We start from the raw sequence: 27,667 nt of genomic DNA, 5'->3' as shown, positions 1-27,667 counted from the left end.
GTAACAATTTTGCAGTAATAATTTCGTATTTGATTACCTATGAAAGGTTATTTTTATTTCTGCTTTTTCACAAGAAAATATCCTGCCTCCTCTCTTGGTCTCAATAAAGTAAAGATCTTTTCGTGCCGATTGTTCTCGTCACAGCACATTTTCGTACTGTCTGCATTTGGCGATAACAGCGACACTCGGACTCACTGGTAAGAGTCGTAAGACCGTAGAAGTAGAAGTACCACCTTCCCGAAGTTACACTTCCATTTTTGCCCACCAAGTCCTTGTAATTCTCCTTTTTCTTCTTCTGGTCACACACCGTTAACTACTGGTTTTATAACTGATAGAGCTTCCCCTTCTTCCAGAATTGCGAACGTCACAGCGTCAGATGACCCATGTGGCCTAATAGCAACCAGAGCAATAAAGCAAATGGACAAAACTCACCTATTTGGGTCTGCCACTCAGACCCACATCCGGTACAATGCAGATTATCACCCAATAATTTCATTTCCATATTTTTCTGCACCGTAAAAATTTGCTGCAATTTGTTCACATTGCCTTTTGAGCATTTCTTTTACCATATTTTGTTGCCAGTTATTGTTAAATTAGAGGAAAGTTCAAGACTTTAGGTGTTTTAGAGGCTATATCTTCTAGTAAGCTATCTGGGTCTGCTTCAAATCTCACTTTCGTGCCCATTTTTTAGTGTGCCGGAAGGTTTCTGTTGTGCTAAATGCATGGTTGTTTCTGCTGGAGTGGTTTAAGGGAATGTCCTGAATTCGGCAGTTTTTGTTCATTCTGTTAAGGACCTAAGGTGTTCCCCAAGTGCTAGTTTTTGTTGAGAGTTCCAAAGTTTCTGAATTCTGTGAGTTTTTGGGAAAAGGGTTTATAATCTTTTGCATTTTGCTTGAAGCCATGACATCAGTTATAGGCTTTCCGGGTCCGCATTTTTGTGTGCTGAATTTGGAGAATAAGCTTCGGTTTCGAGTGCAGGTTAGGAGTTTAGATAGTAGGGATTCACCAGTGTTGTCATCAGAATCATTTGTTTCTAATGGTGCTTCCGCAATCGAGGAGAGGGAGGATAGGAGAGGGAATGGGAGTTTGAGGTTTGAAGTTAAGGAGGAGGAGAAGAGGGTGGAGGATGGTGGTGGTCTTGAAAGGTTGAAACCTTTGTACGATGATGGGTATGGGACTGTCACTGTAAAAGATTATTTTCATGCAAACAAGGAGATGATTAAGCCTGACGGTGGACCTCCCCGGTGGTTTTCTCCCAATGCGTGCGGGCGCCCATTAAAGGATTCTCCGATTCTTTTGTTTTTGCCTGGTAATTGTTGGCGTGCCAAAGATGATAAATCACAACTTGGTCTCTAATGTTGGCACTGTGATTTGCATTCAAAGGATATGTCTATATATGTAGAATAGCTAAACAACATAAATCTGCGTAAAATGTGTTTGTTTTGTCTTTATTAATGGGTGAAGTTTTATAGTACAGACTGCTGCATAATCCTTTTGGTATTGTGCATATACAGGGCTGGATGGTACTGGCTGGGGCCTCATTTTGCACCATAAAGCTCTTGGGAAGTAAGTTTTTCAATTTATTTATTTGTTGTAGTTTACAAAATTTTGTTAGGATCTTGGGAAGTAAGATAACCATTATCTTCAATTTTAATAAACTATGTTTTTCTTGGCGAAATTCCACTCAAATAAATGGTTGTTCTTGATAGAGAAATATGGTAGCGCTAAAAATCAGGTTCTTAGCTCTGAAATTGGAGGTAAACTATTTCTAGCAGCTTCTGATATAATTCGTTGAAAAATGCAGGGCTTTTGAAGTTCGATGCCTGCATATTCCTGTTAATGATCGAACACCATTTGAAGGTCTTAATCTTGAAATTCTTTATATATGTATGAAGTATCATTTTTGTTTTTCTTTACTTGATAAAATGTCGCTCTCAATCAATAATTTAGTTTGGTTTCATCTGTTAAGGGCTGGTGAAATTTGTCGTAGAAACTATCAGGCTTGAGCATGCTTTATGTCCAAACAAGCCAATTTACTTGGTAGGAGATTCCTTCGGAGGATGCCTGTCACTTGCTGTTGCTGCACATAATCCTACCATTGATTTAGTACTGATACTAGTCAATCCAGGTTTGTTATAAGTTGCGCGGTTCAATTTTCTTCAACATGTATTTTTATTATGCTAATGGCGTGTATTCAACACACCAACTCAGTCTGACATTTTTGGTGTTTTTTATTGTAGCAACATCAGTTGAAAGGTCTCAGCTGCAACCTCTGTTCCCAATCTTGGAGGCTATGCCTGATGAATTACATTTTGCAGTTCCCTATCTACTTGGCTTTGTTATGGGTACGTGATTTGTTGCTCTGGAATCTAATTAACAAAAAAATTTATGGTGAAGTGAGATAAGTCATTTCTAATTTGGCCCTTGACTGTGCTTTCAACCCTGTCTCAATTAACTGTGTTACTTTGGCATGTGGAATGCTTATTCTCTTGGGGTGCTGCCAATCCAGGATTACGACCTCCATTATCGTCCCTTGACTAAAAAGAATCGTAGAAATGCTTTATTGTTGTCTTCTTGCAAGTCCGGTTATGAAACTTGACTAGTTTTGAGCCCTGTGTCGTAGCCAATGAGTTTTTTGTCTCAATTTTCTTACAGTCTGAAATGCTAATGTGAGTATTTAGACTATAGCTTATCATGGGAACAAATCTGGTCAATACGATCAGGAAGGAGCCCAGTAACGAAAATTGAATTTTACTATCAAATTGTTAATCTAGGAGTAAAAAAGAATATGATACTTTATATTCGGAATTTGGTGGGGTCAATAAGATTATGTTTTTCAGTTCACAAGAAAACTCATTTTTGTTGGTTTCCTAGAGAATTGGGTTATTAGGATTATATATTAATAGGTTTTATGATTTGAAATATAAGCTTCTGAATTTTTGAACTAAATAATTGGTTTAGAAGGTTTTGATACGGCGGTAAATTGCATTAGCTTGTACTGAATGTTATGTTGATTGGGAGCCATATATATATTTGTTGGAAGCAGTTTTAAAAAATTTTGGATCTTAGTTTTCCGGGAAAGTTCCGCGAGCGTGTCATGGTCAGAAACAACTGTTTGCAGTTTCAAGTCCCTATGTTTTCCAATGCCAAATACAAGAACTCTGATGTCACTATGTTAAACCTTCATTCCACCAGGTGATCCAACAAAAATGGCGATGGTTAACATTGAAAATAGGCTTCCTCCCAGTTTAAAGTTAACACAATTGTCTCGCAACCTGACTGATTTGCTACCATATCTCTCTGTAAGAACTGCTTTCAATTCCTTTTCTTGAACTTCGTTGAAATGTCTACAGGTGTGGATTCTATCTTATTTTCAATATTTACTTCTATCATTTCCGTCTCAGTCTCTGGCTGATATTATACCGAGGGACACTCTTCTTTGGAAGCTGAAGCTGCTCAAATCAGCTGCTGCTTATGCAAATTCGCGTCTCCATGCTGTTAAAGCTGAAGTGCTAGTGTTGGCTAGGTTAATATTCACTATACCTATTGTGGTTCTCTCTCACTCGTAATAAAAATGATTATTGTAAAATTGTGTAGATTTTTTATTTTTATTTTCTTTCAGTGGCAAAGATTATATGGTTCCAAGTCGAGATGAAGCAGAACGACTAGCACGTTCATTACAGAATTGTAAAGTCCGACACTTCAGTGACAATGGACATACTCTATTACTAGTAAGTTAAAATATGTCTGTTTATTACAAGTCTGGTGAAATGCTACTGAATTTTCTGTAAGCTGTCATCATTGATGACAAGTTTAATGATGTGTTTAGCATACATTGTGAAATCAATGCCCTTAATGATTTTGTTTAAACTGCATAGATGTAAGTATGCAACACATTGGACTGATGATGGTGAATTTTATTTTTAAGTTGGCTTCAATTTGTCTGTTGGATAATGGCTAATAACATTAACTTTAAATTAATAACCAAGGCGCATTCTGGATATGATTTAAGTAAACTGTTTTATTTCTTTTCTTGAATATTGTTGAATCTGTTCTTTGAACTCAACACCCTTTTATTAATTCCCAAGTTGGATAAAATCTCTAGTTAAAGAATAAAGATTGAGTTTTGGCTTCAAGAACTCTCTCGGGATATCAATTGCCCATTTGACAATGGACACTAGACACTATTACTGTGACAACAATTTTGTTTTCTTTGATGCAAATTTCGCTATACTTTGCTGTTCCTGTGTAATATAAGCTTTACTTTTCGGGTGCCATTGACTTGTGAAGACACTAATGTGATTGAATGTGCTCTACTGTCATGTTACAGGAAGATGGCGTTAATTTGATGTCAGTTATAAAAGGCACTTACAAATACCGTCGTTCAAGGAAGCATGATTATGTCTCAGATTTTCTTCCTCCTAGTATGTGGGAATTGAAAAATGCATCTGATAAACAATTCAGGTAAGTCAGTTCAACACTTTTACTTTTCTTTTATTTGTTAGTTTCGTCTTCTGTGATGCAGATTTCCAGGCATGTTAGTTCCAAATTGTACTTGGTAGTATAGATACATCATGTCGGGTTTCACTTGCACCTAACCTGAACCCCGCTAAGTTGCATCCATTAACATATTTATTGGTTTGGGGCCAGAGCTGATAGTGAAATACATGAATGTCAGATTATTAAGCCTAGCTACTGCTTCCGTAATGCTCTCAACGTTGGAAGATGGGAAAATAGTGAGAGGTCTTGCTGGAGTTCCTAACGAAGGACCTGTCTTACTTGTTGGTTATCACAATTTATTGGGGTTGGAACTGAATTCTATAGTTGAAGAATTTTTAAGAGAGAAGAGCATAAGTGTTCGTGGATTAGCACATCCAGAACTGTTTTGGGGCAAGAACGGGACCTCGGCCCAATTTGACGTTCTCAAACTATTCGGTGCAGTACCTGTCGCAGCAAAAAACCTATTCAAATTGCTTAAAACAAAATCACATGTACTGCTTTATCCTGGTGGTGCACGTGAGGCTCTCCATAAGAAGGTGCGCCAAGTTCCTCGTTTCATCTTAAACCAATTTTTCATTGGCTCAAGAACGTTATTTTTTGATCCGGCATTTTGCATGTTTTAAATGTGTGTGCAATGGATTTTACACACACACACTTCATCTTGTTGGTTGGGAGCAGCCTCTCCATAAAATGGGGGTAAGGCTAGCCGACATTCACCTCTCCCAGACCCTGCGTAAAGCGGGAGCCTTGTGCACTGGGTACGACCTTTTACACTTCATCTTGTTGGTAATTCATCTGTTACGGTTTTGGTTTCCCATGCCTATATGGTGTTTCTATAATTGGCAGGGTGAAGAATACAAGTTATTCTGGCCTGACCAACCGGAATTTGTGAGAATGGCTGCACGCTTTGGGGCCACAATTGTACCATTTGCGGCTGTAGGAGAAGATGACTTACTAGAAGTAAGCTTGTGTTACTGTTCTTCCCTCTCTTTCTCGTAGCTTACAATAAGTTTATGAAATCTCGATCATCTATAGCTTTAAATACGTACATTATTTTCCCCCGAAACCACTCCTTATTCTTTTCGGAAAACAGATAACGTTACAATACCATGCCTTCTTTTTACTTCTGAGCTAAATCTTCGGTTAACATTATATTTCGGTTCTTATATTGGATCTGGCAGTTGGTTCTTGACTACAATGACCTAATGAATATACCAGTGGTGAGTGACTATCTCAAAGACGCTAGTCGCGATACTATAAAACTAAGGTAATTATTCTCCGCGTTATTGTTTGTGTGTTCTCCCAACTCTAATCTTAATGGTCGCACATTGTTAAACAGAATTTTAATGTTCTCTGGTTTTGTAGGGATGAGTCGAATGGGGAGGTTGCCAACGTTCAACTCTTTTTTCCAGGGGTTGTACCGAAGATACCAGGACGGTATTACTATTTGTTTGGAAAGCCCATAGAAACAAAGGGAAAGAAAGAGATCCTGCAAGACAAAGAAAACGCAAACGAATTGTACTTGCAGATACAATCTGACGTTGAAAACAGTTTAGCATACTTAATTAAGAAGCGGGAGGAGGATCCTTATAGGAATATTTTCGACAGAACAGCATATCGGGTAACGTATTCCTCTGTAGAGGAAGTTCCAACGTTTGAGCCTTGAAAATTTTATGTTGTTGGATATGTTCTTGTTTGTGGTGTATAATTATTTTTCCATGGAAGAGGTTTGTGTACTAAGTACTAACACTCCACTAGTTAATACAAGGTTCACATTTTCGTCCAAAGAAAAGCATGTCTCTCTTTCTGCACTAAATCTTGCGTCGCAAGTGAACTTGAAATCCGAGTCTGAAACTCCGACGAGAAACCTGAGGAATTTGATCAGTGATGTTACTGTCGGAATTCATAAATCGTGCGACCAAGAAGTTCGTACAGGTTAAGAGAGGTGGAAATTTTTATCAAATTACCGTATCAACCGTCCTATCAACCATACCATACTAAATTATTACCAAAAATTTGTACCAATTGGTAATGTTACCATACTGTTTCGGTACGGTACTGGTATCCAAAACCAGTACCAGTGGTATACCGTACCTACCAATATTATTAATATTATATTATATATTTATTCATATTATTATTTGAGGGCAAAATTAATAAAATTAATAATAATTATTGTATAAGTGTAAAAACTGTAAAAAAAAAAATATATATATATACAATCACTCATAGTGACAAGCTTTACAGCTTTCATGAAGGGGTCAGCTTCAAAATCCAATGCTATAATCCATAAACCTTAAATTTATATTTAACCGTCGATTGTCATTTATGCTTTATTCTTCTTACTGAATATCATTTTTAAAATTTTCTTTTTTGAAAACATGATCATCTGGCGGATGTAAGAAGATGAACGGTTCAGATCTTTGATATCACATTTCGATATTTATGGTTAACTGAAATATGAGTTGATGTCATATAGTTTGTAGAAACTTTATAAATATCAAGCAATATTTTCACTAACCATAAAACTCTGAAAATAATATCAACGATCCAAACCGTTCATCTTCCTGCATCCTCTAATAGATCATGTTTTCAAAAAAGAAAATCCGAAAAAAAAAACAAAATTTGATGAGAAAAAATGAAGCGTAAATGTAAACAACAATCAACGGTTAAATTTTGATCTATGATTTATATGATTATAATGGCGAATTTCAAAGTTAAGCTCTTCACGAAAGTTGTAAAGCTTGTCATTACGAGCGTTTATATATTTTTTTCCATATTTTTTACACTTCTACATTAATTAAAAAATATTAGATTTTGGGCAAACTAAAGTAGCGTAAAACAAAGTAGCAATTACCATTGACATACCATACCAACCAAACTATTTGGTATACTGATATTCGGTATACCGAAAGTTTGGTACGGTAATGGTAATAGATTTTTTCGTACTAAATATTTGATATGGTAATTGGTACAGAGGTAATGTACCAAAACCACCCCTAGGTTTGACCAACAAGTTCTGCGGAGGTGAAAAATCAGTCCCATAATTGAACATTGTTTGAGCAATTTGGGATGGAATTTTGGCATATGGAATTTGCAGTACCATTCTAGGCTTCTGTGTGATATCGAAGATAGGGATTTACATACAAGCGCTATTCTAAGCCTATCAAACGCCACCATGTGCGCTACCTTGCCCACATCCACACGACATTGTGTGATCGGCTTCAAATATTGTCATTTTAATGTTCTGATTGCATGTAAGTTTTTCTCCGTACGAAACATTGGCTATTTTTCTTTTTTAAGTGTCTTTGTCAGATTTGTATCCCCAACATGAAATGAAAGTGCTGAATAATATCTTTAAAGGATGTGAAGTAGTTGTCTTTTTTTTCCATATTCTCCTAACACAAAAATTTATCGTAGACTTAAAAATGAGGGAAGACAGTTGGTTGCCTTTGGAACTCAGAACATGATTCTTCAGATATTTTGATAACGCAGAGAATCTGCATTTGGGCAAAAGCGGTAAGCTTTGATCTTGATGTTTCTCTTCAGGAGAAGAGTTTTAAGGCCAAAAGTTCCGACTTTCGAGTGTGATGATATTGAGAGAAACTTACATGCAACTAAGACGCAAATGTGTCAGCATTTCAAGTCTGTCACATGTCACCATGTGTTTTCAACTTGTCTAAATCGTGTTGTATGATTAGTTTGAATTTGTCACATTGGTGTCTGCGCGACGTGTAAGTTCTTATTGGTGATATGGGTTGCCGACTAAGTGTTTCTATACCCCTCTCTCAAGGGAAGTTAATGGGGATCACAACTTAAGGATCCACAGAATATGGGTTCTTGAAGTGTTTGTTCAATACATATGTATACATATATGTATCTATATAGATACACAAACACACACATATGGTTCAACAATCCAATATGTATCTATATATATACACATATGGTTCAACAATCCAATATGTATCTATATATATAATCTTCAACAATCCAAGTAATCAGAAAAATGTCATACAGCTGCTTCCATACTTGAAGCAATGACCAGCTACGGTTACGGAGCAGGCTACACCAGAGGAAGCAGCGGGCTAGGTTTTGAGAATGAATCTCACATTGATAAGAGATTTGCATGTGCTTACAAATAGATAGGCCACTCTCTATATTGCCAATTGATTTTATGGTGGAACTTCAACTTTTTTCATGGTATCAAAACAAGTTGTCTCACGTATTAAGCCCAATTGTCATACGTGCTCCACTCACCCAAGTTGTGTTCTCAACATGTTAGGCTTGAAAATTGCTACACGTGAGAGGGCGTCTTGAGAATGACTCCTAGAGGAGGGACCTTGCTTGTGGAACCTCAACTTAATACCAATTGATTTTACGATTTTATGATGGAACCTTAACTTTCTTCACTAAGACCGTACGCCAACTAGTGGGGCCAAACAAGGTATGCTGCTGACACGGATGAGTTTTGGCCAATCATCGTTGATGCTGACAGAACTCGAAGAACAATCATTGCTGGCGCACAACCTGGGAGGTACTTTATAAAACATGAGACGATCATTACTGAACATGTTAGACCCACCTTTGTTAACTTCATCCTGATGAAATATCCCACGTCGACCGTATTTCTAAGAAAAGAAGATATTAAATATCCTAATTTCATTTCAACTAATACCGATATCTTTTGTGATAAAACCTCACATCTAACGGATTGTGCCACCGGCGACAACTGGCGTAATAGGCCGTCAAGCCCTCCATGACAGGACTTGAGCCGGCAAGAACTTATGGCGGCTACCTTAATCAAAGTGATACAATGGGGTTGCACGTTAAGAATGACAACTATGATGACTACACGCACAACGCAAACATAACGGTGGTGCCATGGGAGCCAGCAGTTAACGTGACAGCGAATGGTAGTGGCCACGGCACTAAGCCAAACTCGTGGCTCACTACTGGCAGCTTCGCTTCCAGTTCGAGGCGATGGTAGGCTCAGCATTCCGACGGATGACAGGGCCCTGCTACTTGAAGGAGAGTTCAAAGCCCAAGAACAAATATTCATACAAGTAAATTATGTGATGCTAATTAAGGCTTTATGCTCTATGCTTCGGCTTCGATGTATGGCGTTTCTTAGGCCATTTTCGTCCGTTGGATCGGTATAACCTAGCCACTCTATCTGTCTGTGTTTTCTGCTTCTGTTTAGTTTCATGGTAAGACATGGAAGTGTACTCTTTGTACTTGTACATATGGCATGTATGCCTTGTGGTAATTTCGTGAATTTGTGTTTCCTTTTTTTTCCCTATCGGTTAGCTCAAGTAGTAAGAGTTGTTGGGAAATGGACTCGGATTAGGGTAGGAAACGGGTTCGCTTCCTCTATTGTAAGAAGGAGAAAAATATTATAGATGTTGAATGCAAGACAAAAAGAATTTCCTTGCAGTAAAAATACATTTATTGAATTGGAAGTGATTTCCGCACACTATTTTTCTTTTTCTACGCACTTGTTTATTTCTGACATGCAGAAATCATTTCCCTTATTGCAGATCGTACACAACAACAAATATATGAGTTTGTAACTACACCTCTACTGATGACATCTTGCCAAACCAGTCTGTGTCAATACAAAACCTTGTATATGTTGAGAGTATGAATCACAAATTAGTAAAATGACGGACCTTGCATGTGCTTATAAGTGATAAGCCAAGCCAGTTTGAATTTTCGCTTCCTGATCTTCTCCACAAGTGTTCTGCTCAAACTCTCCAGCAGATAGATAATTACCACAGTTCAACTCTATCTACGACTGCTCCACAGTTGATTAGCTCTTGTGTATGTTTGAATTATTTGTAATTAGAGATAACTTTCTTTTGTAACAACCTGATCACTTGTAACTCTATACATTCAAAGTGTAGCCTCACTCATTAATTCATTGATTTTGAGTTTATTAATTCGAGCATTCTTACTATACTGAGTATTGATATTTTTCAATAAGTAGTTGGGTTACTCCTCTCAAGCTTCTTCATGGTCAGAGCAGGTTGTCCCGCTTGTGAAGTCAACGGCCATACATGCTCCACGTCACCCGATTTGTGTTGTCCACGTGCTAAGCTTGAAAATTCGCCACACGTAAAGAGTTGTGTTGAGAGTATGAATCCTACGTCTGGGAAATGAGGGACGTTATATGTGCTTGTAAGTAGTTGGGCCACTTCCTAACCTCACACGAAATCAACCCCAGAATCGAAGATTATTTGAGAAGTGCTCGATGGAATATGGCATACGGATTTCGCTGGAAAGAATAAGATTTTGTTAATGGAGGTCTCAATTCCTTGTATGAGCAGAACACGATTCTTCAACCTTTCTAAAAAGGCTCACAATCTTATATTCGACAGAAAGTTTTGGTAACCGTATGTTTTTTTGATTTCTCACATTTCAGTGCAGCAGTCACTCAAACTATGCTCCCACAATTACTGATTTTTCTGCATTTACTGAAACCGAATGGTCCCGCAACTCATCTTGTAGTTCAAGTTACCCTAGTCTTAACGGAAGAAAATATTTCAGTCAATGGAAGGGAAGATGATGGAGGTCGAAATCCATGGATTGGCGGGAATATGATTCTTTCAACTGTTTTCGCAATGGAAGAACCTGAAAGGAATCTTGGAATGCGTTAGAAAGAGAGAAGCATATGTGATATAAAGGTAAAAATAATTGTACCTTCTATATAAACAAAAGAAGCTTCAAATGTTGCAGGTGAGAAAGAAGTCCTAGAGATCCAAGTAAATCATATAGTTTAAAACTTTGGGCTGAATAATGGCTGGTTATGATCACAACTATAGATCTGGTTACTCTAATGGCACGGGAGGAGGACCACACACCAATAAATGGAACAAGACAAGCTATGCAGATGATGAGTGCCGCACAATCATCGTTGGTGCTGATGGAACACGAAGAACAATCATTGGTTGCGCTCCCTTCCAGCAACAAGGGGGCTATGTTATGAAAACTGAGACAATTATTCATGAACGTATTCTCTCACCTGCAAACGAATACGGGTATGCTGATGACTGGCGTAGGCCTTCTAGCCCTCCTTCAAGCCCTGCGAAAGGGTATGGTTATGCTGTTGCTGATCCCAAGCTGCATAGGCCTTCAAGCCCCCCAAAAAATTATGGTTACGCTGTTGGTGATCAATACCCGCGTAGGCCTTCAAGTCCCCCAAAAAGTTATGCTGTTGGTAGGCCTTCAAGCCCCCCCAAAAGCTATGGTGTTGGTAGGCGTTCAAGCCCCCCAAAAAGTTATGCTGTTGGTAGACCTTCAAGCCCCCCCAAAAGTTATGCTGTTGGTAGGCCTTCAAGCCCTCCCAAAAGCTATGCTGTTGGTAGGCGTTCAAGCCCCCCAAAAAGTTATGCTGTTGGTAGGCCTTCAAGCCCCCCCAAAAGTTATGCTGTTGGTAGGCCTTCAAGCCCCGCAAAAAGTTACGCTGTTGGTAGGCCTTCAAGCCCCGCAAAAAGTTACGCTGTTGGTAGGCCTTCAAGCCCCCCAAAAACTTATGCTGTTGGTGATCGCTACCCTCGTAAGCCTTCAAGTCCCGTGAAAAGTTATGGCTACTCAGCTGATCATCAACAGCTGCATAGACCTTCCAGCCCTGAAGATGATTATCCGCGAGAAGTTGGTGATTTCCTGACCAAAGTCCAGACTGAAGCAAGCCGTGACCAGCGTGCAAATAGGCATCAACCAGCCCCGAAAGCTGCACATAATGATACTTATGGTGACTATAGTGACTACAACAAAAAAACATCCTACAAGCCAAACGGAAACACCATTCGCAATGACAACCATGATGACTACCCCCCCAAATATTACAGTGACATGGGACCAAACACAGTGACAAATGGTGGCCACCAGCCTAGGCCAAGCCGTCCAGCATGGAATCCACCACCAAGCCGTCCAGCATGGACTCCGCCAAGCCGTGAGGGCAGACTCAGCAGTGCAACAGATGACATAGAGACAGCCCTACGGTTCTTGAAGGAGAGTGTAATGTCTTCATCTGCCGCAGCTACTACGCCGCAATACTCTCAATACTCGACCGTGCCAAAACATGACGAGTATCCCACGGATGCTACGAAAAGAAATGCCACATTCAATGCGCCATCTTGGCCACGAACAACATAAAACATTCACGCAACTATGTGATGCTGCAAAAGGGCTTTATGCTTCCTCCAACTTCCAATATATATAGATTTTCTCGGGTTGTTTTCATCTGTTTGTTTGCTCTAATCTAGCTGCTCTACGTGTGTCATCCGCTTATGTTCGACTACACGATCATAAAAAAAAGCTTTTGTATCGACAAAGCCTGGAATAACTATGTGTGCTTGTTACTTTAGCCATTAATATGTGGATTCTGGTTTCCAAAGCTATGATCTTATAAAGTAATTAAAAGCTAATTTCCATTAAATTACAAGAGAATCCGCTCTTAGTAAAATACATTAACTGCAAATCTAACAGAACAATAGATATACAAGGTTATAAGTAGTAGTACGTCTACTAATTAATCACATACTTCCAAACCAAAGGAAAACAAAAAAAAAAAATAAGGCTTCACTTTTAGTCTGCAGCAATGCCCTACTAGCCTTCCTTGTGTACATTTTCACCACCACCTTTCCCATCGGAACCTGTTGTTTCAGCATCAAGCTCGCCCCGATTGATTCAGTTCTCTTCCCGAAAATTCTAACTCTAGAACAAGGGCATCGCATAAGGGAAGAGAGATCAAGAAATCGAGTCCTTAATCTCATGTCCATGAGGTCAGCTGAGGGTGCCCCTAATGGAACACAGCCTTACATTTCCGGTGCCCTTAGCAATTACTATGTGTCACAAACGTTATCAGCTCAAGAAGACAGTATAAACCTTACTTAATGGTGGATTCCGGCGCTGATGAGACTTAGGTTCAATGCGCCAGATGCACCAACTGCCTCCTCGACATTCCATTTTTTACCTTGCAGCCACACTCTGTGTTCCGAAAATGTGTAGTAGCAATAAATTGTGTCTCCACAGTTTAAATTATACCTTCACCGGAGGCAACACCACAGGTTGGTTTTTAACTGACATCTTCGGTTTCCCAAGCTCTATAAAAACCAGTCTGAAGTACCCAGTAGCATTTGGTTGTGGCTATGATAACCTGACACGCCCGACCCTGATATTCGAAGAATATCAGGATAGACACGTGCTGGCCGACACTCAAGGTGACGAAAGCCATTAATTGATTATAAGAGTAATGATTAGAAGAAAATATTCATGAATAACGTCAGAATTTAAGAGTAATTAACAACATTCAAGGAAGTGTCTAGAATGAACCAGACACAGTCTAAAACCAGATTTACAAAAAGAAAGAACATTACAAGATATCACACAAGTGGGTGATAGAGTGCTACTGGTAGGGGAATGCCTCGTACGTCCAGTCGTAGTCCTCGTTTCTATGACCTGAATGGGGGCGCAAAACAAAGGTGAGTGGACCAAGTTCATATATATAGTCAACGTTGACCGGGGGTCAACGGTCAAACTAGGTCAAACGGGTTTTAGGCTTGAAATCCGGATTAAGGTTTAGGTTAAATAGGATTAGGATCTATTGGGTTTTGGAATTCTAAGGTTTTTGGGTTAAAAGGGTTTTCGTCCGGGACCCTTCTTAGGGTAATTCAACGTTTTGAATCCGTTTCCAATGTCCGTTTTCCCAAATTCAATTGCTATTATATAGTTTTATTTATTGGACTCTTTATGTGCTTAGGGGCATTTATTGTGACGTTTCCGTCTTCGCTAGTGGCGCAGCTTTTGGCAACTAAGTACTGTGAGTGGACCCCTTCTAAAATTACATGATTTTATAGTAATTGCATAAATGATTAGCATGCCTACGAATTTTGTGAATTGATTTATATCAATCCTGTTACTGAATTTATTGAATATCGTCTCGTGTTTTGGTGAGGAATTAATTGTTAGCCTATATTGAGCTATATTTTAATATATCGTATTTTCTATAAAAACCATGACCTGATAGACTATCTAATAGATGACGATAGGATGCTAGAACATGTTTTTAAACCCCTCTTTATAGTGTAGACGATGATCGGTAACCTATGCTATGAAGTGGTTATTTATGAGATGCGTAAATATTTGTGCGTACCTAGTAGACACTATGCCGCCTGGGGCGAGGATCTGGTGTTGGCATTTGGGCCGGGAGAAATAATACCTAGCTACGGGCTGAGGGACATGAAGAGGCATTGGGCCGGGAGTTGGTAATCTCTGGCTACGGGCGCAGAGACCACGGAGCAGGCATTGGGCCGGGAGTTATATTTATTCGGTGATCTTACTAGCAGCACACCGCGTTTACGAGACGATTTACGAGATGTTTACGCGATGATTTATATGATGTTTTCCGCGTTATGGCTTTTGAGATATTTTTGGCATGCTAGGATTTTTATTAAATCCATCACTTATTATGCTAGTAGTTTTCATTATATATAACTTTGGGGGTTAGTATGTTTATAATTGTTTTATTATTATTATATATATAAACTTGGTCCACTCACCTTTATTTTGCGCCCCCATTCAGGACTTAGAATCAAGGCACCTAATCCCGGCGTGAATACACTTCCGCAGCAGCATCTTCGGATCCTCTCGATGTAGGACCCACTTCTTTATTCATTCAATTATATCTTAATTCTTTTTAGTGATTAGGTTTAGTTGTATGCTCTGAGCACGTTCTTAAAATTATTAACTCATTGTTTTTAAATTTCTAACCCTTATTTAATTCTTATTCTTAGCTTTTGTATCAATTAATGGCTTTCGTCACCCTTGGGTGTCGGCCAGCACGCGTCTATTCTGGCATTCGGAGAATATCAGGGTCGGGGCGTGTCATAACCGGAACATAACTTTCTGTCTAAATGATGGACCTAAAAATTTGCTAGCCGACCATTTTGGCTTGTGGGCAGGGCCGCGGTCTGTCCTAACGCAACAAGCTCATCAGACAAACATGCAGCTTCTGTTACTGCCTACCGTCATGGGCTACACGAAAGGGAACGTATACATTTCTTCGATTTGGACAACGCGGATAGTGCTTGTAGGAATTCCCAGATACCATGTCAATGTGTTGGGAGTTAGTCTCGCCGGAAAGCGCCGTAAAATAAATCATGCATTGTTCAGAATGAGGATCGACAGCAGCGGCGGTTTTGTCATTGACACAGGTAGTCCTTACACCTATCTTTCGGGAACCGGAAAGATTCATAAAGACATTTTAGCGTCTCCGGCATTTCAACCTTACGTTTACACACTTTTGAATCTATGTAATATGATTGGAGACATTACTAATAAGAAAATGCCAAAGTACTAATAAATAATAAAATTAGCCTCAGCAAAACCGAATTTTAACCAAACAAAAATAATTGCAGTTTGGTTCGATTTGGTTCAAGATTTTATTTTGTTAGTATGAAAACCGAACCAAAGTGCTTTAATTGATTTGGTTTGGTTGGTTTGAATGCTTCGACCGTTTCTTTCCATAACTAATTAACAAAAGAATCTCTTTTTTTTTTTTTTCGCAAACAATATAATTTATTTAAGTAGGAGAAATTTTGTCTACCTAGAACACTTGTCAGGTAATATATTTCTGTACGTGTTATAATAGGAGAGATGAAATGATTGATACGTTTCACTTCTAAAATATATGACCGTTTGAGGAAACCTTCAAGGGAAGGGATTCCTTTTTCTTTTTTTTTTAAATGAGAATTAGTTGTAAGATCTACATCACATTGAACTTTAACAATCCGAACTGTCTATTTTTCAAGTTGCACCTCATAGATCATTCTTACAAAATAATAGCCCAAATCGGAAAATTTTAAGACATCTAATTGAGTTCAAAGAAATTAACGAATACTTTGTTATATAAGAAACAATGAAATTTTATTTTGATAATTAAATAGACAAATGATTTCGGATTGAATTGAATTTTTGCAAGGATGATATATGAATCGAAACTTACGAAATAGACGGTTCGGATCGTTAAAGTTCGATATGGAGTAGGTCCCATATCTAATCCATATTTTTTGAAGAAAATGGGAATCTCTTTACATAAAAAGCCTGTACCGTTTGATATTTATTTCGTTTTATGTTATTATTTTCACTTAAAAAAAAATTGAAATCTTGTTTGCTACTACGTTTTTTAAATTTGGCCCTGAATGGTTAATTTTTTTTATAAAAACTAAAAATAGTTAGGATCCGGATCCCTTCTCTCCCTCGTGAGAGACCTCCTCTCTACCTGAGAGTTCCTTCTCACGGTTGTGTGAGTGTCTCCAATCTTGCCACAATCCAGAGCTGTCGTCCCTAGCTATGGCTGGGGGCGGTGGCAGTCTCTCCTCCTGCCCTTTGTCTCCTCTTCTCTTCCCTGATTTTGCTGTCTTCCTCTGCTCCCCACCTCGATTTGGATTGTCCCTCACACCCCCCGGCGTTCGTCTTCTTCACCCATCTCCTATTCGATCAGCAGTCACGGTTTACCGCGATGTGTTGCGGCTTCTCGGGAGAGTGTGTAGAGTTCCGGTGTTCTCACTGGCTTGGGTGTTCACCACACCACCACTCTCTCATTGTTTGCTGCTCTTGTTGGCAGCGTTCCCCTTTGTGGCTGCGTTCGAACAGGTGCTTGTGGCAGCCTACTGCGCTTGGCTAGGCGCTTCTCGGTTGGCGGTGTGAAGGCTGGCTTCTCGTGGTGGTTCACCGTAGCAGAGGCGGTGGACGCAGTAGACCAGGGCTTCTTTTGATCTTTTGGGCTCTATGGTTTCTAGTTTTGTTGGTCCGGGCTTTGGTTTGGGTCCACTTTTGCTTTGTGTTAATCTTGTAACTGGACCCTTTTTGTGTACTGTTGGATGTTGCCTTGGAATGATATCTCCAGTTTTCCCAAAAAAAAAAAAAAAAAAAAAAAAAAGTCACCGTATAAGATTCTAATTTTCAGTTTTCATAAAAATGCTAACTAAAACTTGAAAATGAAATAATTATCAAACCGCTTCTTAAAAACGTTATATTATGAAAGAAATTGTAACACGTGTCGGTTACACCCAAAAATTGCTCATCCAAGTAGGCAGAGCTGGACACCGTAACTAACAAAACGGCGACGCGTCAGATGTCGTCCTTCTCCGCCGTATAAAAATGACAGAGCTCGAAACTGTAGAACTGTCGCTGTTCGCTCGCTCGCTCTCTCTCTACAGAGCCTCTGTAGCTCCTTCCGTCGGCAGATGACGAGAGAGAAAGTAGAGAGAGAAAAAAAATAAAAATCCAAAACAAAAGTCCCTCACTTTACCATACCGCCAGTGTTGTATTGTATTGTATCTCGCTTTCTTGCTCACCCTTTTATTCCGTCACTTTCTCGGGCCGCGAAGGTGAGTGGTTTTCTTCCTCTTTTGGCTCTTACCCAGATCAATTTTCGCATTTGTTTCGACATATTTCGAGTTTTCCGAGCTGGTTATTGTTTGTTTTTGAGCTCATTTGATTTTCAATTGGAATTATTGTGATTATTTTCTGATTACCTGGGTATTAATTGGGTTTGGGATTGATGTGGGATTTGGATATCGTTATTGGGTTACCTCCGTTTGGTTGCTGAAAAAATTTGGAAAAAATGGATGGAAAAAAAGGGATGGAAAAAATACTCCTTTTTGTGTTCCGAATTTTTTATTTCTGAGCTAATTTAGCTCAATGTATATTTCGTGATTTGGATATAATTTTCTGCTGAGAATGCTTCAGAAGGGAAAGACCTAATTTTTGTGGAAAAATGGTTTCTTGGGATACTTTTAAGTTAATTTTTTGGTAAAAATTGAGAATTTCCATTAATTTGACGATCAATGAAAAATGGAAAGTGGTTAGGTGCCTGGTTCATTTTGTATTTTGAAGATGCAAAATGCAAGCTGAAAATGGAATTTCAGAATTGACTTCTTATGGTGTTTGGAAAGAGGAAGCTTATAGAGAAACCGGACGAGTTCTTTACCAGACGCTGCTCTAACTATGAGAATGCCCACAAACAACTGCCCGTTTGGCTTTAGTTTGCGTGAAAGGCGTGTGTTTGTTCGTGAATTTGCATTTTTCCATGGTCTTGCTGTGCTGCGAGGTTACAGCTCTAAGCCCTTGCATGAAATAATTAAAATCACAAATTATGGCTATGGAATATGGTTGTAAGAAAGAATTGAATTCAGCATTATTCTGTGGTATTTTTAATTGGGATGTTTTTGTTTTTGGGTATGGCTTGCTTTTCCTGGTATGTGGACAGTTTTTGTATAGTTTGAAATTTGAAATCTCTGTCTCTCAGTCGTTGAAATCAGAACACGTTTATAATTGTTGCATAAAATGTTACATGTATACACAGGTATGTATAAGAACCAATTGCAGGAGTTGGCACAGAGAAGTTGCTTCAATTTGCCATCTTATTCATGCATTCGGGAAGGACCAGATCATGCTCCTCGATTCAAAGTAACTGTCAACTTCAACGGAGATACTTTTGAAAGTCCTACATTCTGCCCTACTCTTAGACAGGCCGAGCATGCTGCAGCGGAGGTAGCATTGAACACACTTGCAAAAAGAGGCCCTTCCAGAGCACTGGCTGCAAGAGTATTGGTTAGTAGCATATTATAGTGCTTTACTTCTTTTACTTTGGTAACAACAGTTTCTTTATGTGCTCAAAATTTGTTAGTTTCAGGTAGATATGTTCATGATTCTCTTTTTGTTTGTTGGAGTAACGATTAATTTTTTAATACTAATTACCATAGGTCTGTTGTGGTTTATACGTGTGATCCAATAGTCGATGAGTGCAGATTCCTCCACCCCCAGAGACAAAACTAAAATCATAACATTGAACTGTTAAGGGAAAAATGTTCCAAGACTTTACTTTCTTCTTTTTTCCTGGAAACTACCCTGAGAATTGATGAGGGTGCATCTTGGCACAACAGTACAGTTTGCCTTGAGCTACCAGATGGTAACAAATTCGAATTGCAGAAAAATCCTCTCCCAAAAGAGGGGTATGGCTGTGCGTGTTGAATCATCCTTAGACCTTGCATTTGCGGGAGTTTGTTTGTGACAGATAGATTAAGGTTTCAAAGAATTTAGTTTTACAGAAAACCAGGAAGGAAAAGAAGAAAACCGGTTAAAACTAACTAGCATTTGCTTCCTCCTCTCGATGGACTCTATATTTAAATGGAATGACTCTTTGATACCTTCTTAATATGTTGTTTACTTTTACTGTCCAGAATTTTCCTTTTTTCATCCCTAACTTAATGCAAACTGCCACAGAAAATAGTTGTTGAATAATTATATTGTGTGTTGTGCTGCACAGGATGAAACGGGGGTTTATAAGAACTTGCTTCAGGAGACTGCTCACAGAGCTGGGTTGAACCTTCCTGTTTATACAACTGTTCGATCTGGACCAGGCCATGTGCCTGTGTTCTCATGTACAGTTGAGCTAGCAGGAATGAGCTTTACTGGGCAACCGGCTAGGACAAAGAAACAAGCTCAGAAAAATGCTGCAATGGCTGCTTGGGCAGCCCTGAAAAGATGTATGCATTTTCCTGTTATCTTTCTTTTTTTGCTCTTTCTTCTAAATGTGCACTAGCAAACAAGCATTTTGTGGTTTCCCTTGAAGATTGCATGCATTTTTATTTCCTTCTTTTGGCTGCTTGCCAACTCAATCAATGAAATTTCCCAAATATGCATTCCATCGAAGACAAGTCCTATATATGTAAATTGTATGTTATCCATGCAGTGGCTCAACGTGACTCATCTTCTTCCTCGGTGGAGCCTAGAGGCAATGAAGAACAGGAACAAGCCATTATTGGTCGTATTCTTGGAAGTTTGCGGCCATCTGAGTCTATTAATACTCAAAATGATCGCCGACATGGACAGCAAACATACATTCCCATCTTCCAGAAATCCACTCTGCCAACACCAAGCTTATATCCTTTGCAAATCTATAACTGGGGTTATTCTAATTATTCCCCTGAAATAGCAATGTACGAATTGTGGCAGCAAGAGCAATTATTACAGCAACAAAATCGCCTGCTGGCACTTCCTGTTTCACCAGTTATTCCATCTATTCCTCAGATATATCCATTTATGCAATCTGTGCTTCGCCCGGATCACTGTCTATACTTTCCAGCAAGAGAGCAAGAGCCGACCTCAGCAGGACCCAGAATTACAATTGCTACCTCAGGCCCATCATTTTGCTTCTCAAACCATTTGCTTCCTAACCCGCCAATCAGGGGCAAGTCCACGGTGACTATTCGAGAGATACAGGAAGAAAAGCCAGAAGAATCACCCGGGTACTCTCCTTCCGTAGTTTCAGATCCCTTTAGTCCCGGAAACAGTGGCGCTGAAGTCCAGGAACAAGTTCAGCTTGAGAAACAGAACCTAGGAGAGTTAGAAAGCAAAATTGGAAACCTTCAGCTGGAATGCAACAACCCAACTGGGCAGCCTGGACATGCTCACCCTAGAATCATGGATTCTAGTTTTAGGCCAGTTGACTTTAGATTACAGAATCCTCGTGGTTTCGACTCTTGTAGGCCCAATTTGAGACCCCAAAATCCTCCAAGAGTAAGTAGTGCTAGAATTCTAAGACCGCCATCTGCTGCCGAACCTGTAATAATCAGAACTGTAAGGCCCTCTTCCTCTCCGGGGTCTAGACCACAAAATTTTCCAAGCAGGAATCCCGCTCCACCAAGAATGAGAACTGGGATCCCTTCATCTTCAGCCGCACAATTGCCTGAAAGAATGCAACTGGGAGGACTGCGACCTAGCTTCATGGCACCTGCTGTTCGAATTAGATCAGTTGTACCAGTTTGTTCAGCTCCACCAGCAAGAAAAATGCCTAGTCCCAGCCAGGAGAGAGTGTTACCCGAGATGGAGAAGAAGGATGCTAATAGAGACGACATGCCAAAAGAACGTTGAGCTTGGTAAGCTTCATATATAATCCGAAATTCCAAATATACATAATACAGCAGTTCTGATAGATTTGAATAGTTTATCTTGTGAGGAAATATTTACTGGCATAAGTTGTTAGACAACTAGCTTGATATAATTCTACGATGCATGGACATGGTGGTATTCCCTTGTATTCCCGTGTTGTGTTGTGTCATATTCCCTTGTGGTCGTACAACCATTCTTCTTGTTAATTTGACGTATTTCTATATCGTGTCATATTCCCGTGTCCGTGTGTCATGCATCGTAGGTATAATCTAAAGGGAATGTTGAATTTTATTTGTTTACATTAATTCAACAAAACTGTGTTTGAAGTATACAAATATTCAGTGCGAATGGAAGAACAAACATCAGTCATGCTCCACGCCGACTTTGTCTCTAATGAATTATAGCCCGTTTGATAACCGTTTTTGTTTTTGTTAGAGAGCATAGAGAGGAGAAACGAAGTGGATATATATATAATGATATGCAAAATGAAAACTAAAATCCATGTAGTCGTCCAGGGGTGGGTTCGGTTTCATTTGGTTTGGTTTTTCGCCAAAACCAAAATCGAACCGAAACTTTGGTTCAGTTCAGTTCAATTTTCTTTCGATTTTTTTTTTTCGGTTTGGTTTTGTTCGGTACAGTACAGTTTCGTTTTTTTTTTAAATTTTATAAAACTTGATCTTTTTTTAATATGAAATTTAGAAAAGAGGCTTGCATTTGTAGACTAATAATAAGAAAATGGGGAAGGTGGAAAGTGGGAAGGTAGTTTGTATATATACAAGATTATATAAACTAATCATATTCTATCAACAGCTTCAATTGCAAAAAAAAAAAAAATGATCACCGTATCCATTCAAAAAGCAAACGAATAGAGAAGTTATTCCAAGTTCCAAAGTCTTCCAAAAACTTCCCACTATAACCAATGAAATATCCTCCTTACTTGAACCAAGTATGCTCCTTGAAAAAGCCTTAGGTTAGTTTCAAACTTGGCAACAAAGTTTCACAAAAAAACATCATGGACATACATTCATAAAGTGTAAAGGGGTTTTGTTCGGTTCGGATCGGTTTCCAAACCTCCAAAACAAAAATCGAACCAATAAGGTTCAGTTCCATTTTTTTTGGGTTCGATTTTTTTTCGGTTTTCGGTTATTTTTTCTTTCAGTTTTTGGTTTTTCGGTTTCAATTTAATGTTGTCCGATTTTTTTTTTTTTGGTTTTCGATTTTTTGAACCCACCCCTACTTATTATTATAGTCTAGTAAAATTTTCCATCACTTGTGAGTGAGATATTATAGGTTCGAATCTCGTGGATGACTTTGGTAACAGAGAAAAAAAAACGTGCAGCCCACAAAATTCCGATCAAAGGATAAATTTTTCAGTTTAGGTGAACAAACTGTGTGTTTGTGAGTCGAAGACACAACATATGTGTGGTGAAACTGAAAAACAATAAAGACTTACGTGGAACGAATTTATCGCTATTGTAACATAAAGGACCACTAATCCAAGGTTATATGCACACATGACTTTGTGGCATTTGGAATGCTACAATAACGATAAACTCGACAGCCTTCAGAAATTAGAATTTCTCCTTTCAAAGGCCGGCCCAGAATTTTCAATCCAATTTCAACCCTACATCTACAAGAGACTGAGCACAGGTGTAAAACCCCCAAAAAACCCTAATGTATCAAGTGTTATGTAACTACACCAAACAGTTCTGCACCCGGCTTGTATGCTTGCCACGTAACGAAGTACTTCGACTATTTGGACAAATATGCCCACAGAAGATACCTGAAACCCCTAAAGTACCCCCGTCGGCGACAGGTGTCTCTCACAAACACCTCGCGCATCTTTGTCAGTTAACCTATAGAAACCACTGTATAAATATACAACTTTTTTCTCTACACAAGTCGTCTCCTTTAAAACCCTAGACCCTCACTTCTCTGCTTCGTCCCTCCCCTTCTTCCTCTCTCCGACGCAGCTCAACACAGGAAAAGGTATGACTTTAAGATTTTACTCTCTCTCTCTCTCTCTCCCTCTCTCTCCCTTTCTCCCTCTATCTACACACGCACAACAAACACATATATGCATGTAGATATTGGTGTGTGCTTGGTTTGTTCTTGTGAAAAGTATGGATTTTGAAGTTTGAAAATTTATCAGTGATGTGGGTTTTGCATAAGATTTTGGGGTTGTTTGGATTTTTGGGTGTATTGGTAGGAAATTTTTGTGGGTTTTTCTTTTCACTGCTATTGGAGTTGGTGTGAGATTATAAGAAGTGATTGATCTGACGGATGATTCTGGTTTTTTTATATTTCGGTGTAGGTGTGTTTTGAGGAGTCGGAAAAATGCTCGTGCTGTTCGAAACTCCGGCGGGTTTTGCCTTATTTAAAGTGTTGGATGAAGGGAAGCTCTCCAAAGTTGAGGTAATTGCGGGCGTAAATGTGTGTTTATGCATGTGTTATCTGTCTTGTTTTTGAGAAGAATGAAGCAAAATGTAAAAAAAAAAAAAAAAAAAAAATCTAATTTTTGAGTTCGGGTTTACATCGGTGCTTCTGTTATTTATTTTTAGTGTTGGGTCTGATTGCATTTCCCGTATTAATTGGTATTGCAGGACTTATGGAAGGATTTTTCAAGTGCAGATAAAGCTAGACAGGTATCTATCAGTCTGTATCTAATATGTATATGCATTTTAATTTATACCGAAATCACATCCTTGTTGATTGCTGTTACACATGATATTGGCACCGTGCATTTTTTACTTCCAGATTGGTTTTCTTAGTTGTTTAAAATGATTTTTCTCATTTATCTGCTTGATTTGAGCATTTTGTTTGTTATATGTTTAATCTGTATATGGTGATGGTTTAGGTTGTGAAACTGAAAGCTTTCTCCAAGTTTGAGAATACATCAGAAGCTTTGGAAGCGGCAACCCTGCTGATTGACAGTAAACCCAGCAAAGGTCTGCGCAAATTTTTGAAAGCGCACTGCAGTGGTGAGACGCTGGCTGTTTCCGATTCTAAGCTTGGAAATATAATTAAGGAAAAACTGGTATGCTACTGTTCTGTTTTGATGAAAGTTGGAATTTTTTGTGAGATCTTGGGTCTGTAGTAATATGATGCTTTGATGCTTCATATTATTTAAGTCGAGCATTTAATTTCTTGCAGAAAATAGACTGTGTTCACAACAATGCTGTGATGGAATTGATGAGAGGTGTAAGAGCTCAGTTGACTGAGCTCATAGCCGGTCTACAAGTTCAAGATTTGGCGCCAATGAGCTTGGGTTTATCTCACAGCTTATCTCGATTCAAGCTCAAGTTCAGTGCTGATAAGGTGTGTGGCTATGATTACATTTTTTTCTCTTCAGAAAGGAGGTATCGGTGTTGGGTGGTGCATTGTTTTGTTGTAATACACCATTATATTACATAATTAAAGTTCTTTCAGCCTAATGTATTCTTTCCTTGGGAGGAAAGGATTATTTGGTCATTCAAATATGTACCACCAATGTGTTGTAATTTATGTGGCTCTATTTCCATTACCTGCTTTCGTTTTCTACTAGAAAAAAGAAAAGGCCGAAAATGCATTTAGTTCTGCTTCTCTTTGTTTCCTGCAGTGTTGTTTTTACTCTTCTGCATACTTGTCATAGAACAGCAAGAAAACATATGATCAGTTTGTTGGTTTTTCTTACTTGGTGTAAAGGACTGATACTGAACTCAGTAAAATGAGAGTTAAGTTACTCGAAATGACATTCTGTCAGTTTTCTATACAGTAAATGAATGTTTCTGGGCTCCAAGCTGACTTTAAGTACAATCAGTTTGCTAGCTGTGATTATATGTTTCAGGACTCTATATTGTGGTTCATCAATGTACAGTGGCCCTAATATAAGTTACTGTTTCAGGTTGATACAATGGTGATTCAAGCCATTGGTTTGCTTGATGATCTTGATAAAGAGTTAAATACATATGCAATGAGGGTTCGAGAATGGTATGGCTGGCATTTTCCAGAGCTTGCTAAGATTGTACAGGACAACATCCTTTATGCCAAGGTAGTGAAGCTGATGGGCTACCGTTCTAATGCTGCAAAGCTTGATTTCTCCGAGGTAAGATTTGGTGATTTATGTGCTTCCATCCATTATATGGACCTTATATATATGATTGAATATTCTTTTTGATCCAGTTACTATAGATGAGTACTCATTATGCCTAAAGGGTGCCTTCTTTTATCATCATACTATTTCTTGGTAGTAAACCCATTATATCCATTATAATAACATATTTAACGGTAGTAATCTTATTATATCTGATATAAGGCAACGAATGGTGATGCTGATAATGGATCTCATTGTTCTTGGTCCAAACATAACAGATATTGCCAGAGGAGGTTGAAACTGAATTGAAGGATGCGGCAATGATATCCATGGGAACAGAAGTTAGTGAACTTGATTTGATGAACATCAAAGAACTCTGTGACCAAGTCCTTTCTCTCTCTGAGTACAGAGCTCAGCTATATGACTATTTGAAAAATAGGATGAACACCATTGCACCAAATTTGACTGCTCTTGTTGGAGAGCTCGTCGGTGCTCGCCTCATTTCCCATGGTGGTAGCTTGTTGAACCTTGCAAAGCAGCCTGGGAGCACAGTTCAGATTCTTGGAGCTGAAAAGGCCCTTTTCAGAGCACTGAAGACTAAGCACGCAACACCAAAATATGGACTTATCTACCATGCATCCTTGATTGGTAAAGCAGCGCCAAAGCTGAAGGGTAAAATTTCTCGGTCACTTGCTAGTAAAGCTGCATTGGCAATTCGAGTTGATGCTCTTGGAGACAGTCAAGATAACTCAATGGGAGTGGAAAATTATCAGAAGGTATCTCTTGCTTCTCATTATTTCCTTTTAACATTTTGAGCGCTCCAGCTTATAGAGAAACATATGCACAGCTTGAAGCACGGTTAAGGAATCTTGAAGGCAGAGAATTGGGTCACTTTGCTGGGTCGGCTAAAGGCAAACCAAAGATTGAAGTCTATGACAAGGATCGCAAGAAGGGAGCCGCAGGATTGATAACTGCTGCCAAGGTCTGATATTTTTCTTGTGGATGTTTATTTCAGTTTGTCAGTTGATTATTATGAACCCTTTTTTGTTCGTTGTAGGCATATAATCCTGCTGCAGATGCAGTTCTTGGGAAAACAACACCTTCTAATACTGAGAAACCAACTGCCGAGGTTCCTGTTACTGAAGATAAGAAAGAGAAGAAGAAAAAGAAGAAGAAGGCTGATGACGAGGACATGCCTGACGGAAATGCCAATGTGGAACCAGAAGTTGAGGAGCCTGCAAAGAAGGAAAAGAAGAAGAAGAAGAAGCATTCGGCTGAGGATGCTGAATTAGTTGCTGTGGTTGAAAATAAAGATGCGGGAGAGAAGAAGAGGAAAAGAAAGCATGCTGAGGAAGAAGAAACGGAGGTGCCAAGCGAGAAGAAAGAGAAAAAGAAGAAGAAGAAGAGCAAGGATTGATGAGTTTGGGAAAATTGTAGCGAACGACTCGGCAAATTTTGTTCAACTTTTAGGCAATCAGTGACAACTTTTCTATATGTAAAATCTGGGTATGTTGTTTTTATTTATCTGTGGTCATTTGAAGCTGCTTCTGCAGTTCTGTAACCTCTAATTTCTTATGGACAAAAATGTTGCATGTAGTTGGTCAATGAGAATTGTTGCAATGTCAATTTGCAATTTTGATTTGTTCTTCCGGCTGTAAAACATGAAGTCTCAACTTTTTATTCACTTTGCATTTGTATAAGAAGTCTTTTTTCTTTTAGACTTTTTTTCGGATTTGAGGGTGCAAAGTGTAATTTACTCAAATTACGTCGCCTTTTAGAAAACTTGGGATACTTTGCAATTGGCAGAGTCCAGAGTCCAGATGTACCGTTGGTTTTTGAAAAGGGTCCTTCTAAATACGCGTAAAATGCAAATTAATATGTTGACCTTGCTCATATGAAAATAAGTACAAAATGAAAATTTTCAAATTGTGAAATCTACTTCAAAATTGTTTGGGAGAGTAATCAATCTCAAAGAACTTAATAGATCTTAAGAAAAGTAAACATTTTTTGAAACATTGAAAACGTTCGACGTTTTAACTTAATTCCTATGTATTTTCTCGTGGTTTGAGCTAACTTTAAAGACTTTGTAAAATAACTAATCAATTAAGTTAAACATCAAAATTCGAAAAAGATAAG

The 27,667-nt window shown here is 38.8% G+C and overlaps 4 protein-coding genes across 6 annotated transcripts; all 4 read left to right on the top strand.

Annotated features, from left to right (window-relative positions):
* The first annotated feature begins 368 nt into the window (after positions 1-368).
* On the top strand, positions 369-6,292 carry LOC103450987 (phytyl ester synthase 1, chloroplastic). Of its 2 annotated transcripts, none has more exons than XM_008390403.4 (13): positions 369-1,309; positions 1,515-1,566; positions 1,805-1,860; positions 1,970-2,128; positions 2,241-2,345; positions 3,196-3,302; positions 3,405-3,526; positions 3,623-3,731; positions 4,331-4,464; positions 4,679-5,036; positions 5,347-5,460; positions 5,682-5,767; positions 5,866-6,292. In XM_008390403.4, exons 1-13 carry the CDS (start codon positions 901-903, stop codon positions 6,164-6,166), a joined length of 2,112 nt encoding a protein of 703 aa, XP_008388625.2. In that variant the 5' UTR covers positions 369-900; the 3' UTR covers positions 6,167-6,292. The 2 variants fall into 2 exon arrangements, 1 of the variants encoding a protein (XP_008388625.2); XR_011574232.1 differs by having other exon boundaries at positions 452-1,309; positions 4,679-5,258.
* A 5,006-nt stretch (positions 6,293-11,298) lies between these two features.
* On the top strand, positions 11,299-12,657 carry LOC108174724 (uncharacterized). Its single transcript, XM_070809197.1, has one exon. The coding sequence runs from the start codon at positions 11,299-11,301 to the stop codon at positions 12,655-12,657; it is 1,359 nt and encodes a 452-aa protein (XP_070665298.1).
* Positions 12,658-17,566: 4,909 nt separating this feature from the next.
* LOC103450989 (double-stranded RNA-binding protein 3-like) lies at positions 17,567-21,794 on the top strand. Of its 2 annotated transcripts, none has more exons than XM_008390405.4 (4): positions 17,567-17,894; positions 18,872-19,119; positions 19,835-20,054; positions 20,261-21,794. In XM_008390405.4, exons 2-4 carry the CDS (start codon positions 18,874-18,876, stop codon positions 21,439-21,441), a joined length of 1,647 nt encoding a protein of 548 aa, XP_008388627.2. In that variant the 5' UTR covers positions 17,567-17,894; positions 18,872-18,873; the 3' UTR covers positions 21,442-21,794. The 2 variants fall into 2 exon arrangements, with proteins under 2 accessions (XP_008388627.2, XP_008388626.2); XM_008390404.4 differs by lacking the exon at positions 17,567-17,894 and adding an exon at positions 17,946-18,616.
* A 1,260-nt stretch (positions 21,795-23,054) lies between these two features.
* Positions 23,055-27,170, top strand: LOC103450990 (probable nucleolar protein 5-2). Its single transcript, XM_008390406.4, has 9 exons — positions 23,055-23,448; positions 23,774-23,874; positions 24,063-24,104; positions 24,317-24,496; positions 24,613-24,777; positions 25,343-25,543; positions 25,810-26,307; positions 26,379-26,513; positions 26,589-27,170. The coding sequence occupies exons 2-9, from the start codon at positions 23,797-23,799 to the stop codon at positions 26,946-26,948; spliced, it is 1,659 nt and encodes a 552-aa protein (XP_008388628.2). The 5' UTR covers positions 23,055-23,448; positions 23,774-23,796; the 3' UTR covers positions 26,949-27,170.
* The last annotated feature ends 497 nt before the right edge of the window (positions 27,171-27,667 follow it).

The sequence above is a fragment of the Malus domestica genome, chromosome 12 (genome assembly GCF_042453785.1).
Source record: "Malus domestica chromosome 12, GDT2T_hap1".
NCBI lineage: Eukaryota > Viridiplantae > Streptophyta > Magnoliopsida > Rosales > Rosaceae > Malus > Malus domestica.
This window is presented reverse-complemented; position numbering and strand designations above follow the sequence as displayed.

Excerpts from the sequence above, each read along its gene's own strand:
- LOC103450987 (XM_008390403.4), top strand. The coding sequence starts at position 901 with ATGACATCAGTTATAGGCTTTCCGGGTCCGCATTTTTGTGTGCTGAAT. Across the intron at positions 1,567-1,804 it reads CACCATAAAGCTCTTGGGAA|GGCTTTTGAAGTTCGATGCC; the intron begins GTAAGTTTTTCA and ends TGAAAAATGCAG. Across the intron at positions 2,129-2,240 it reads ACTGATACTAGTCAATCCAG|CAACATCAGTTGAAAGGTCT; the intron begins GTTTGTTATAAG and ends TTTTTATTGTAG.
- LOC108174724 (XM_070809197.1), top strand. The coding sequence starts at position 11,299 with ATGGCTGGTTATGATCACAACTATAGATCTGGTTACTCTAATGGCACG.
- LOC103450989 (XM_008390404.4), top strand. The coding sequence starts at position 18,514 with ATGAGAATGCCCACAAACAACTGCCCGTTTGGCTTTAGTTTGCGTGAA. Across the intron at positions 19,120-19,834 it reads CACTGGCTGCAAGAGTATTG|GATGAAACGGGGGTTTATAA; the intron begins GTTAGTAGCATA and ends TGTGCTGCACAG. Across the intron at positions 20,055-20,260 it reads TTGGGCAGCCCTGAAAAGAT|TGGCTCAACGTGACTCATCT; the intron begins GTATGCATTTTC and ends TTATCCATGCAG.
- LOC103450990 (XM_008390406.4), top strand. The coding sequence starts at position 23,797 with ATGCTCGTGCTGTTCGAAACTCCGGCGGGTTTTGCCTTATTTAAAGTG. Across the intron at positions 26,308-26,378 it reads GAGTGGAAAATTATCAGAAG|CTTGAAGCACGGTTAAGGAA; the intron begins GTATCTCTTGCT and ends ACATATGCACAG. Across the intron at positions 26,514-26,588 it reads GATTGATAACTGCTGCCAAG|GCATATAATCCTGCTGCAGA; the intron begins GTCTGATATTTT and ends TGTTCGTTGTAG.